The sequence below is a fragment of the Sinocyclocheilus rhinocerous genome, unplaced genomic scaffold, assembly GCF_001515625.1.
Source record: "Sinocyclocheilus rhinocerous isolate Xijiao unplaced genomic scaffold, SAMN03320098_v1.1 scaffold2764, whole genome shotgun sequence".
Taxonomy (NCBI): Eukaryota; Metazoa; Chordata; class Actinopteri; order Cypriniformes; family Cyprinidae; genus Sinocyclocheilus; species Sinocyclocheilus rhinocerous.
In genome coordinates, this window is record NW_015650694.1 from 269,494 (window position 1) to 283,359 (window position 13,866).

The window sequence follows — 13,866 nt, forward strand, 5'->3', positions numbered from 1 at the left end:
AGTGGGGAATAAAAACGTTTTCCTTTGAATTAAGTTGATTTTTTGAGTCCACTGACGGATATTGGTTCTTGTTTTAATCATAAACTCCATTTTGATCAGTTTCTCAGAAAACAAGACTTCATGTGTTGATTGAGCGTCTCCAGTAAATGTGTCTTGATTTATGAATCTTTAGACATCTGCGCTGGAAAACAAGACAGAAATACTGAGGAAGAACAGCACTTTTTTGCGGTGTGATCAGAAGGTACAGAAAAAGTTATTTCTTTGTGTTTTCCCTTCAATTAATTCCTTATATTTTCTTGATTGGTCTTAAAGTCATAAACTGCAGAACCCCTGAAGCAGAAAAGCATGTTTGTCTGTGACTGAACACTTAATTCAAGCACTAATTGTGGCGTGTGCTGCTCTTCCGCTGTGTTTGTGATGAGAATGAATCTCTTGAACGCTGCAGATGAGAGCAGAGGAGGAGCCGTGAAGCTCTGAGACTTCAGGAAGAGAGGAAAAAAATCATATTTTTCCTCTCGTCAAAAATCATATTTCCTCTCGTCAAAAATCATTTTTTCACTCGTCAAAAATCATATTTCCTCTTGTCAAAAATCATATTTCCTCTTGTCAAAAATCATTTTTCCTCTCGTCAAAAATCATATTTCCTCTTGTCAAAAATCATTTTTCCTCTCGTCAAAAATCTTATTTCCTCTCGTCAAAAATAATTTTTTCACTCGTCAAAAATCATATTTTCACTCGTCAAAAATCATTTTTCCTCTCGTCAAAAATCATTTGTTCACTCATCAAAAAAATCATATTTTCACTCATCAAAAATAAATTATCTCCTCAAAAGCAGTTAACTCTGCTGCTCGTGTTTCCAGCTGACCAAGAAGGTGAGGAACGTGGAGACCAGCTGGGCTTTTCACCCACTTTCAGAAGTTCAGGCTCCATTAAAGAGCTTCGGTTACGTTTCTCCTCAAATCAAAGAAAGAACCGCTTAACGCTCCTAAAACAGGCTTCAGGGTCTTTCTTCATGTGAAACACGTCTCAGAGATGAGCTTCTGTTTGATTCCTCAGGAGCTTCATGTGAGAATGAACAGAAAACAGATCTGACCAGAGCTTCTGTAAATGGAGAATATGCTGTTGTTGATTACGTGTTATGGTTTACAACACTCTGTCTGTAATATTTCTTTGTTTCCCCAATTAAAATGAATAACATGTACATTTGTCTGTATTGACTTTCCAGACTTTTTCTGTCATGAATCATATTTAAGTACAAGCATATTCCAGGCAGAATCCTGAATAACAGCAAATGCATAAAGAAGAAAGCTTTCGACACCATAGAGTAACTCCAGACTAAATACAGAAACGGTGCTGAATGTACATCACAACACCAGGAAAACATCTCGTCAAAATACATTTTTCTCTCATCAAAAATCTGTTTTTCACTCGTTAAAAATTTGTTTTTTATGGAAGGAAAAGTGCCAAGCAATAATAAAAAATACAAAAAAACCATCTTGAGGTTAAATTAATACGTGATAAAAGTCAAAATAAAATGTTGAGAAAAAAAAAACTCAATTACGAGAAAAATGTTTTCGTGTTTCGAGAAAAAATAGCTACATTTTGAGAAAAAAAAAGTCGAAATAAAATGTTGCGAATAAACATTCTCAGCATTTTATTTTGACTTTTCCCCCCGAAATTTTTAACAATTTTTTTTCTCTAAACAACTTCATTCTCGAAATTTAATTATATAATTCTCAACATTTTATTTCAACATTTTACTTGAAATGTAACGAGTTTGAACGCAATGACTAATCTCGAGATGGTTTAACTTTTTTTCACTTGTCAAAAATATTTTTTCAGTCTTCAAAAATATATATTTTTTCAAATCATACAAAAAAAATTCTGGTCAAAACAAAAAAACATTTTCTCTGGTCAAAAAACTATTTCTTGTCGGAAACACATTTTTCTAAATCTCTCTCTCCTTTTTCCCCCTCATTGTTTCATTTTTGAAGTTTAAAAACACTTTTATCCACCTTGAATTTTTCCTTTAGCGTTGCGTTTCAGGGTTTCTGTAGGAAAAACCCACATTTGAATACCTGACGTCTCATAAAGGGAGAATCTCATTCTTTGTTTATTGGCATGTCACTTGTGAGGAGTTATTTTGTTGATGTTTATTTTCACATTGCAGTTAATACAAAGAAATGTCTCATTTGAAGGTGTTTGAGACGTTCCCACTCGTTATTGGTTCATGATTTGGTTTAATGTTTTTGATGATGAAATGATGAAATCGAGAAGCGTGTTTTTCCTAAAATAGTTTATTTACAAAAGCAGCTGTTAGAGCAGAGCGACCACGTCATCGCTGTAGCCGTGGGCCGTCGTCATGGTGACCAGGTCATGGGGCGGAGTCAGAACCACGACCGCCGCACCTGAGCACACGGAACACGCGTGATGACGTCACTGCCGTTAGTCATGTGACAGAGCGTCAGAGAGAGCGTCCGTACCTTGAGTTGGTAAGATGGCGTGATGCAGATTCACGCTGACCATCGAATCACCGCCGGAGTCCGCCTCCAGCAGACTGCTATGAGTGAGCGCTTCACCTGTCAATCACACACAGACACGCCCACTGAGATCAGTGCCACAAACAGCGTAAAGCATGTTTAAATTGTATACAATAAAACATATTACACTGACGATATATACTAAGGTGCCATTTCTAACATACTCCTTACTGCATATGAATACTACAAACACAATGCAGTGTCCTCTTCTATTTCCAGAATAATGAACTAAAGCAATTACAATGACTCGTCTGATAAACGTCAAACACTGACTGTTTTTTTCTTACACAAAATTGAACTGAAAATCCAAAATTAAGTGAAGTTATTTTGCACACTAATAATTAAAATCTGGAAATATCACGGAATTTTAAAGCTGTGTTTTCTGGAAATGCCATATCTACAACAAGCCTCATCTGATGGTTTATATCGTCACCAAATGTAAACTGTCCTATAATTAGATGACAAACATTAACCTAAATGAAATACAATCAATTTAAGTTGAAGTATTAAAATGACTAAAACTACAACTGAAATAAAGCTACATTGAATATTTTTAATAAAACCTAACAGAAATGGCAAAAGCACATAACATTACTAAAATTGGAATAAAAATAGCAAAAATTGAACAAAAGCTATTTTTTTTAATAACAAATGACAAAAGCACATAAAGTTACTAACACTAAAACTTAAAGCTACATTAATTTTTTTTTATAAAAACTAATAAAAAAAAGACAAAAGCACAAAATTACTAAAACAAATAAAAACAGATTAAAGGTAAATATATTTTTTAAAATAAACAAAGCTAATAGAAATAAAAATAAAATTACTAAAAGGTTAAAAGCTAAACTAAACTAATGAACTGAAATTAAAATAACACCGAAAATGTACAAATGAAAGCTAAATATTCTAAACATGTATAAATACTGTAACAGAATATCAGCATAAGAGTAAACACTGTTCTGTTGGTGTAGTGTGCTGGATGTCATTGATTGTGTCGTGTAGCAACAGGATCATGTGACGTGTGTATTATTAATGTCTGAAATGCGATCGCGTTACCCGTGTCTCTGCTGTCAGGCAGCAGAGTCTCATCGCTGTGTCTCTTCTTCATGTGGACGTTTCTGCTGCCGCTCTGAGAGAATGTCTTCCCGCAGATGGAGCACACGTGCGGCTTCTCACCTGATCACAAGCACACGTTAACAGATCACATGATCAAATCATGAGCACATGTTCACAAGCACACGTTAACAGATCACACAATAGGTGCGTTCAACTTCATGCAGCACTGCGCAGACCGATCGGCGGCTGACTTGAAGCAGTGCATTCCGGTTAGAGATCACATGATCACAAGCACACGTTAACAGATCACACGATCACGAGCACACGTTAATAGATCACACGTTCACGAGCACACGTTAATAGATCACACAATAACAGGTCACGAGCACACGATAACAGATCACATGATCACGAGCACACGTTAACAGATCACATGATAACAATCACATGATCACAAGGACACGTTAACAGATCACACAACAACATCACAAGCACACGGTAACAGATCACACGATCACAAGCACACGGTAACAGATCACATGATCACAAGCACACGATAACAGATCACATGATCACACATTCACGAGCACACGTTAACAGATCACACGATAACAATCCCACGTTAGCAGATCACATGTTAACAGATCACACGTTAGGGCTGCACGATAAATCACATGCGATATTTAACACGCATCTTGTCAGAAAAGCCGGTTCTGTAATCAGCGGTAAATCTCCATCACCTGCGAGCTTTCACATTGAGCAGCATTAACTACACAGAGCCGTTGTTCACTGACAAGCTGCGCAAAACATGCGCAAATTATGATCGTGGTTTTGCGCAGCTTGTCATGCGCATGCGATTTATCGTGCAGCCCTATCACACGTTCACGAGCACACAATAACAGATCACACGTTCATGAGAACACGATAACAGATCATGAGCACATGATGCATTATAGGGTTGTGCCGATAGACGATAGTCAGAGATATCGATGATAGCACGTCTTTGTTGATAGTCAAGACGATATTAGGCTCATTCTCCTATAAATGTATTAAAGTATTATTATTAGGCGGCCGAGCGCTGTATGACTGATGTACCCGTTTAATTTAACTTTACTTCAAATATATGAACTTACCTGTTTTAAATACGTTTATATTTAACATGTTCGTTTGTGTCCAATATTTAGTGTTAAACTGTTGGTCTTTAAAATAAATCTACTTTTGATTTTCACCGTTGACTGCAGACCTTTAAGACTGATAACTTCCGTGCTCTGATGCGGCAAACTTGTCACATGACGCGCGGTCCTAATAGCGATGTATGGCTGTTGTATCCGAATATATATGAACTAGCTGTTTTTAAATATTTTTATATTTAACATGTTAGTTTATCAGTATGTTTAAAAGCATATTGTACAGAGAGTCTCTCTCTTGCCTCACCCATGCACGCACGCACGCACGATAATATCGAGTATCGGCGATCTCACGGGCTGGCGATATGACGATTTGAAAAATGACCATATCGCCCAACACTAATGCATTATATGATTAATTAAGATAAGCACGAGTCATGTGACCTTACCAGAGTGTACGAGCATGTGTTTGCGCAGACTGGAATATTCTGCGAAAGATCGGCCACAACTATCAACATCACACAGGAAGGGCTTTTCTCCTGAAAAACAACATTTAAATGATATGATTCAGTATTTAGAATTCATTATTATTAACAATAATCATTTGAAAAATTCTTACTATTAATATCTACTATCATACATATAATTAATAATTATATAATATCTAAGCTTACTGGAAAAAAAATTATAATATCCAACTTATAATATGTAATAATATTTGGTTTTTACTAGGGCTGCACGATAAATCGCATGCGATATTTAACGCGCATCTTTTTACATATTTTTATAATAAAGCTATATCGATACTAGGGCTGGGCGATATGGGCAAAAATATTATTACAATAAGACTTTTCATATCAGTCGATATCAATAATTATCACAATAAATTTCAGATCTTTATTTTTTTCAAGTTTAAAGGCAGATTTTTACTCCTAGACTATTGTTTATTGTGTGTGAGTGTGTGTGTGTGTGTGCAAGTTTGTGCACCGGTGTGTGTGTACCGGTGTAGGTGTGTGTGTCTGAGTGTGTGTGTGCGCGCGCACCGGTGTGTGTGTGTACCGGTGTGTGTGTGTGTGTCTGAGTGTGTGTGTGTACCGGTGTGTGTGTGTCTGTGTATGTGTACCGGTGTGTGTATCTGTGTGTGAGTGTGTGTACCGGTGTGTGAGTGTGTGTACCGGTGTGTGTGTGTGTCTGAGTGAGTGTGTGTCTGTGTGTGAGTGTGTGTACCGGTGTGTGTGTGTCTGAGTGTGTGTGTGTGTGTCTGTGTGTGTGTCTGAGTGAGTGTGTGTCTGTACCGGTGTGTGAGTGTGTGTGTGGGTGTGTGTGTCTGAGTGTGTGTGTGTGTACCGGTGTGTGTGCGTCTGTGGTTCTTCAGGTTTCCGGCGGTGGTGAACTTCTTGCTGCAGTTCTTCTCGCTGCAGATGAAGGGTTTCTCTCCGTTGTGGGTCCTCATGTGAACCTGCAGCCGCTGCAGAACATAGAAGCTCTTCCCACAACCCTCGGCTCCGCAGCGGAATGTACGGTCGTTCCTGAAACACACACATGCTACCAGCTCACACACAACTCTAACGCTGTACATACATTACATTACAATAATAATGTGAAATATTATTACAGTGTAAAACAGCTGTTATATATTGTAAAATGTAATTTATTTCTGATGCGCAGCTGTATTTTCAGCATCATTACTCCAGTCTTCAGTGTCACATGATCTTCAGATATCAGTATAATATGCTGATCACAAACATCACAAACAAGCTCCCATAGAACACAGGCTTTGTTTTGTTTGTTTGGGTGTTGTGTGTGTGACGGCTGTCACCTGTGTGTTTTCAGGTGGTATTTGAGGTGAGCTGGATAGGTGAAGGTCCGGTGGCAGTTCTCATACGAGCATCGGTGGACCTTCTCTGACGCGGCGCGACCGACCCGAGGCTCTGATTGACAGCTGTGGATGTGGTCACCTTGGCAACAAGACAGCGAGACATGAGAGAGCAGCAGGCGTGATGCAGAGCAGCGACGGTTTGATGATGAAAGCGTGTCTCACTGTTGCTGCCGGCCCGTGCGTCTCTGGCCAGCTGTGCGCGTGTGGCGGCGATCAGGCTGTCGTGAGCCAGCTCCTGGACCCGCAGGTACCACGGCACGCTGCCATCGGCGCAGTCTCCAGCCGAAACCTCCTCCTGCGCCTCGTCCACATCGTCCTGAACGAACACCAGCGGCTCGGCCGACGCCACCATCCCTACGACACACAATCACTGCGTCAGCACCAGCTACGAAATACACAGATGTGTGGGCTATGTGATGTTATATAAAATCTAATATGCATTTTCATTATGCATTTGTAAATGATTCAGGGTAAAACGGGTAAATGTATAAAATCAAATAAATCACTGCATTATTACATCCTATGGTTTCATATCACTGTAACAGTTATTTTTGCTGGAAAATCATCGACTCAAAATTTGGATTTGAAAAAAAAAAAACCTTGCAAAGGAATTTTTACAAAATGAGCAGTTCTGTTTTAAACAGTGTTAATATTCGAAAAAAAAAAAAAAAAAATGTTAACTAGTCAATCGCATCTAAAATAAAAGTTTTTGTTTACATAATATATGCGTGTACTGTGTATAAAATATGTTATGTTTATATATTAAATATATTTTTATATAATATAAATTATATGAATATAAACATATATGTACATATTTTCAAAATATATACTGTATGTGTGTGTATTTATATATACATAATAAACAGTACACACGTATATATTATGTAAATAAAAACTTTCATTTTGGATGCGATTAACTGTTTGACAGCACTAGTTTAAACACTTTTTTAATGGAAAGGTTATAATATGGTTTTTACACATTAAAAAATAGATTTACACTTACATGTAGTTCATTTAGGCAAATGCACAAAAGGTAAAATATATAAAACAAATAAATAAAATGACAACTTAAAAATGTAACTTCCACACAGATGAGCGTCTCACCTTTGGCCAGGTTGAGCAGAACGTAAGACGAGCTGTCGTGGTTCTGGAGGTCCTGCAGGATGGTGGGCGGGGTTTGTGCTGGAGGGGGAGGAGTCTGCAGCTGAACCACCAATGGGCTTCGCTCAGGGCCGAAGTCTGACAGCGACGGGGAGGCGGCATGACTCAGAGCGCTCTCTGAAAAACACAGAAAACACCCCATATACACACACAGATCAGATCTATAATCACACACAACCTTCACTGTAAGAGAGACGGATCATTACAAACTACTTCATTCCGACGGTTCAATGCGATTTACAAGTGGTTACAAAATTCATACAAAAAATGTCAAATACACTTCAAAAATGGTTCACTGGAGTCTGCAAAACATCTTCAAAACATTTTGAGACAAACAAAATACCTCTTCTAGGATGATCAAGTTCTCACCGAAAGAATGAACTGAATTAAACTTCAGAAGCAAAAATGTTTAAAATAATTCTCAGCAAAAGACTAAAATTCTTGAAAAAAAAAAAAAAAAGTTGTAAAGTAGTTTTTTTACAAAATGAGCAGTTCTGTGTCTTTTTTTATTAAAAAAATTAAAATAAAAAATATATTTTAATTTTAAATATAAACACATTTATGACATGGCAAGGTTAGTGCAGGCTGTTAAAAAAAAAGTACACCTTAAAAAATATATTTGTATTTGTAGATGATTCAAATGTGTGCTCTCATATGTGCAAATGTACAAAGGGTAAAAAATATCAAATAAATGTATAAAGATATATTATAACTGACAACACAGTCTTTGGACTAAGATATAAAAGCTTATGCATGATTCGGATAGATGTAAAATAAAATAAAATAATAACTGACCACACAGTCATTAATTTAAAACATCTGATGAAAATATAAAGGCTTTTGCATTTGATTCAGATGTTAATGTAAAACTGTAAATGCATGAAATAAATAAAAATATAACTTATAACGGACAGCACAGTCATTAAATCCAAACTTTTTGTGAAAATATAAAAGCACAAGTTTTCTGAAAGACTTGTATTTGTATGAGGCCTCACCTGGCAGCTCTAGCGGGCCGCAGAGCGACGACAGCAGCGAGACGCAGGACGCTTTAGTGTCCGATTCCTCCAGACTCTGGCCCAGCGGGATGGACGCGTTCTGAACAAACTCAACCAACAGCTACACAACACAACAACACACAACACTTTAGCAAAGGAAAACCAGTCTCCTCTTGGCTTATATCCAAATCCTCCGACATTCTTCTTTACAAATCCTCGTTTTGTACTTCTAATTCTTGACCATTGTTTTGTTTTGATCTCTCCGCTGCACTTCCGCGTGCGTCACTTCTGAGCGGCACATGCACAAAGCTGACCTCATACGTCATGCTCCCGGAACTGCTTCCGTTTACAACAGTGAGCGCAAGCTACATTAAAGTGATTATTACGTTTTGAATATGGATATTTTTCTTACAAAAACGCATCGATTCGCTACAGAAGGCCTTTGTTCACCCCCCGGAGCCGTGTGAGACACTTTTTTTATTTTATGGATGGGCGCTTTTTATTTAACTTCTTTTGGACTGATGCATGCAACACCCGCTGAGTGGCAAAAGACAATTTTTAATATAACTCCGACTGGATTCGTCTGAAAGAAGAAAGCCATATACACCTAGGATGGCTCTGGGGTGAGTAAAACACAGTCTAATTTTCATTTTTGGGTGAACTAAACTAACTAAACTATTACTTTTATCTTCCCTTTACACACTCTCCTTTCTGTCCTCTCTTCTCCTCCTCTATCATGTGTTTCCTAAACATTCCGCCTGTCTCTCGACAACGCTCTAACATCACTCGCAGACGGCAACGCAATCTTGCTAACCTGCGTCCTATCTCTACATTCTCTACTGCACCTCTTTCTTTCTCTGTGGGTCTCTGGAATTGTCAGTCAGCTGTCAACAAAGCTGACTTCATTTCCGCTTTTTCTTTAAACTCCACACTCCGCATCTTGGGCTTGACTGAGACCTGGATTCGTCCAGAAGACTCAGCAACCCCAGCTGCTCTGTCTAACATTAGGGCCTTTCGCACCACGGGAACCTTTTCATAGTACCAGAACTAATTGTGGAATTACGCACTTTTTGGCGTTTTCGCACAGCCGGAACTGGATTTTAGTACCGGACTGCCTTTTTCGAGAACCAAATTAGCTCCTACTCCAGAGCAGGGTCTAACCAGCACAACTGGTACTAATCGTGACGCAAGTAGACATTGATTGGCCAAACGCGGTGCGAAAGGCCCTATTTTCTCTTTCTTTCACACGCCCCGTCAGGTTGGGAGGGGTAGGGCACTGGTCTGCTCATTTGAATCTCATGCGATTACTGTAACAGCTCCTATAAAACTCCAGGTTGTGGTAATTTACCGGCCTCCTGGGCAAATTCTAGCCACCTTCCTAGAGGAGCTGGACGGGCTGCTGTCCTCATTCCCGGAGGATGGCAGTCCACTTTTAGTCTTTGGCGACTTCAACATTCATCTGGACAAGCCTTATGCTACAGACTTCCATTCACTCCTTGCTTCATTTGATCTCAAACGCCTTACCACTACAAGCACGCACAAATCAGGCAACCAACTTGACTTAATTTACACACGCAATTGTACTGCAGACAACATTTTGGTAGAACCCATACATATCTCTGACCATTTCTTCATTACATTTAAACTAAATCTTCCTACCTGTGTGCCACCAACCCCTATACCTGTTACTTTTAGACGAAACATACGCTCTCTTTCCCCCTCCCATCTTTCCTCTGTAGTATCCTCCTCTCTTCCCTCACCTACTCATTTCTCATCTCTGGATGTGAATGCAGCAACTGACACTTTATGCTCTACTTTAACCTCTTGTCTAGATGATATTTGTCCTCTCTCCTCCAGGCCAGCACGGGCTACCCCTTCTAACCCCTGGTTATCCGATGTTCTTCGTGAGCATCGGACCAAACTCAGGGCAGCAGAGAGAAAATGGCACAAATCAAAAGATCTGTCAGACCTGAGAATGTATCAGTCTTTGCTTTTATCTTTCTCAAGTCCATATTGCCAAATCTTCATATTTTCACAACAAGATCAACAGCGCTCCTGACACACGTAACCTCTTCAAAACTTTTAATTCTCTCCTCTGTCCCCCTCCACCACCTCCTACCACTTCTATACTCGCATCAAGTTCAAGACATTGATGCTTGCATATAGAACAGCCACAGGCTTACAATTTCTATATCCAAATTGTAAGTCGCTTTGGATAAAAGCGTCTGCAAAATGACTAAATGTAAATGTAAATATAATCATCTATATCTGTAACCTACTCACACTGTAAAATACCTCAGGCTTGGAGTCAAGTTCATCAGAAAGCATGGATTCAGCCGAATGTAACCTGAGAGAGAACACATGAATATACAATGAGATCAGCAACACATCACTGATTATTAATGATTATGTAATTCTTTATTAACGTCAGTCTGACCAGGTTCAGGCGGGTTCATGTGGCTCTGGGTCAGAGAGAGAAGCGTTCCTCCATCATCTGCGCTCACACTTCACTGACAGACAGAAATAAAGCCTGAATTACGTCATGAGCGCATTTACATATTAATGAGCGTATTTACATATTAATGAGCACGTCTCACAAAACACACAGTAGTTAAAATAAAAAAACATGAGATCGAAATGTGCTGAATAAATCCAGTCAAAGTCACCTATTAATCGCATATTAAATTAATATGAAGCATACATTTGCATATACTTATTAATATTAATAAACAGATCAGAAATGACGTTAACATGCTTTTAAATCATTCACGAGGCTCTGACAAACCGATAAACCTCAAGTCGCACTGTTTATCAATGATAGGTTTGATATTGTTATTATTATTAATGAAGCGTTTGTCATTAGTGAGGCACAGCTTTAGCCGGAAATCAAACCTCTAACATTCTGCTGACTTCCTGTCACTCTCATAACATCAAGCCTCTGGTGTTCGTGTGCATTCATCTCTATCAGCGCTATTTACCTCCATCGCGGTGTTTTGGAGCCGCTGATGTTTGACAGCGAGCAGCAAAGCTAAACACAAACACAAAGACGGACCACGAGCACTTCCGGGTCGCGGAGAGAGAGTGGGATGTACTTCCGGATGAAGAAAACATCAGCAGTGTTGACTAGTGTAATGGAAATTAGTGTGGGAAAGCCTGGTTTATTTTAGCTTAACAATGGGCTGCTTTTCACTGAGCGATAGGCTTTGTGAATCAGTTCACCGATTCGTTAAAAGAATCGGTTCAAAAGAACAAGAATCAGGAGATTCTTCCGGCTCCATTCGCGATGATTCTGATTCTTTTGAACCGATTCTTTTTGAAAGACAACAATTTTTTGATAACCAGCAGAGATGAGCGGTATTTTAATTATACGTATTTAATTACTTTTGAGTATTTTATTACTTATATTTTAATTAAACACATTTCTTACACCAGGATTTTGTATTGTAAATTAAATACATTTGATGAGTAAGTTTTTGTAATTTGCAACTAAATGCTTTTTTATGCATTTGTGCCCATCTCTGATAACCAGAAAACAATATATTTACAATGGAAAATATCAAAGCACATCATCATTTTACAATATTATTTTTCTTAAATACTGTTGTTGTTGTTGTTCTACTTACAGTAAAATGTTACTAAGTTAATATTAATGTTATTTTAATTTTAGTTAAATATATCAATTTAGCTATTATATTTTTGCCATTTTTATTCGTTTAAAAAAATAAACAAAATTTGTTTTTTAATATGCCTACACAAATTTTAGTTTATATATATATAGGTTTAATTAATTTTAATACACCAAGTTAAAAGTATATGAAAAGATGAAATGTTGCCTTTCTTTATATTTCACTTAATGTTTATTTTATTTAGTAATTACATTTTTAGTTTTAAACAGAAGTACTTGATTTTATTTATACTTGTATTATATTCATGCATTTATATTTATATATTTTTTATTTGCTGAGGAGGAGATCCAGGGACACATTTGACAATTAAAATGATTTTAATAACTTTACGACATAAATGAAAACATTTCACAGAGTAGTACTCAGTAAAACAGTTTAAAAAATAAAATGTAAAACACAAAGACTCGATGAAGTGATTTGGTTTTGTACAGCTGAGAAGTGTTTCTTCATCTCCTGTTTAACAGATGAACTGAAGAGCGATGTATTGTATGTACAGTATGTATTACTGATGACTGTAAGTTAATGTAAAAGCTCAGGATCCAGCTGATTTGACACAAAACCCTTCACAGTTCAACTCACACACATCTCTCCGTCTGCATTCACAACCGGAAATATGAGGATTATCAAACGAACAGCACAGAAAAATACAAAAACAGAGGAAAAGAACACAATTTATACACAAAACGGCATCAGTAATAACAGCTATCAGTAATAAGAGCGACACAAAGACTTTTATCAAAACTGCCGGCCTACAAAAGGTTTCCTAGCCACCCGTTTATACAAAATAAGCTTACGAGGCAACTATGGAAGCCATGGATTTAAAAAATAAAAAGTTTTTATCTCACGATTCATCTCAGAATTGCAAATTAGGTCTGAATTGCGAGTTAACATTTCTATCTTTCCACCGAATAACATCACATGAACACGCTTGAAAACACTTTCAGAAGACCTTCCTCTAATGCTTAAAATCAGCACATGAAACATGTAATCCATATGTGATTCGTGCACCTACAGACGCGACGCAAGCTCCTCGAATTAAAGCAGTGAGTTCTGAACTAGTGGTAATGAGTAGCTGCCAGAGAAAGTCTGAGCTCTACGTCTCGTGAACAGAGTCTGAACTTTGAGTAAGGCAAGATGAGAGATGAGAACATGATCGGTCATCATCACACAAACATAAAGGATCGCTGACAGACTTGATGTTTATAAAGCGGAGAGTTCCGGTGCTTGATTCTGATTGGCTGAGCCGCGTTCGAAGCTGTTGTAAATGACTCTACAAAGTAACATACACCTTTGTTTACGTTTGTGTGTTGCTCGGCAACCACTTTGTAGCAACCACAACTGTTTCAGAGGAGCTACATTGTTTGGTGGAAGAATACTGTTTTTATTAATATCATTACACTTTATTTACTCTGTTTTATT

The 13,866-nt window shown here is 37.9% G+C and overlaps 1 protein-coding gene across 3 annotated transcripts; it reads right to left on the minus strand.

Annotated features, from left to right (window-relative positions):
* Positions 1-2,260: 2,260 nt before the first annotated feature.
* On the minus strand, positions 2,261-11,839 carry LOC107712212 (zinc finger protein 410-like). Of its 3 annotated transcripts, none has more exons than XM_016517375.1 (12): positions 11,740-11,839; positions 11,199-11,271; positions 11,057-11,108; positions 8,762-8,882; positions 7,710-7,883; positions 6,765-6,956; positions 6,543-6,681; positions 6,071-6,252; positions 5,173-5,262; positions 3,597-3,716; positions 2,484-2,579; positions 2,261-2,408 (listed from the first exon to the last, which is right to left on the minus strand). In XM_016517375.1, the coding sequence occupies exons 3-12, from the start codon at positions 11,087-11,089 to the stop codon at positions 2,317-2,319; spliced, it is 1,239 nt and encodes a 412-aa protein (XP_016372861.1). In that variant the 5' UTR covers positions 11,090-11,108; positions 11,199-11,271; positions 11,740-11,839; the 3' UTR covers positions 2,261-2,316. The 3 variants fall into 3 exon arrangements, with proteins under 3 accessions (XP_016372861.1, XP_016372859.1, XP_016372860.1); XM_016517373.1 differs by having other exon boundaries at positions 11,045-11,108; XM_016517374.1 differs by lacking the exon at positions 11,740-11,839 and adding an exon at positions 11,654-11,722 and having other exon boundaries at positions 11,045-11,108.
* Between the last annotated feature and the right edge of the window lie 2,027 nt (positions 11,840-13,866).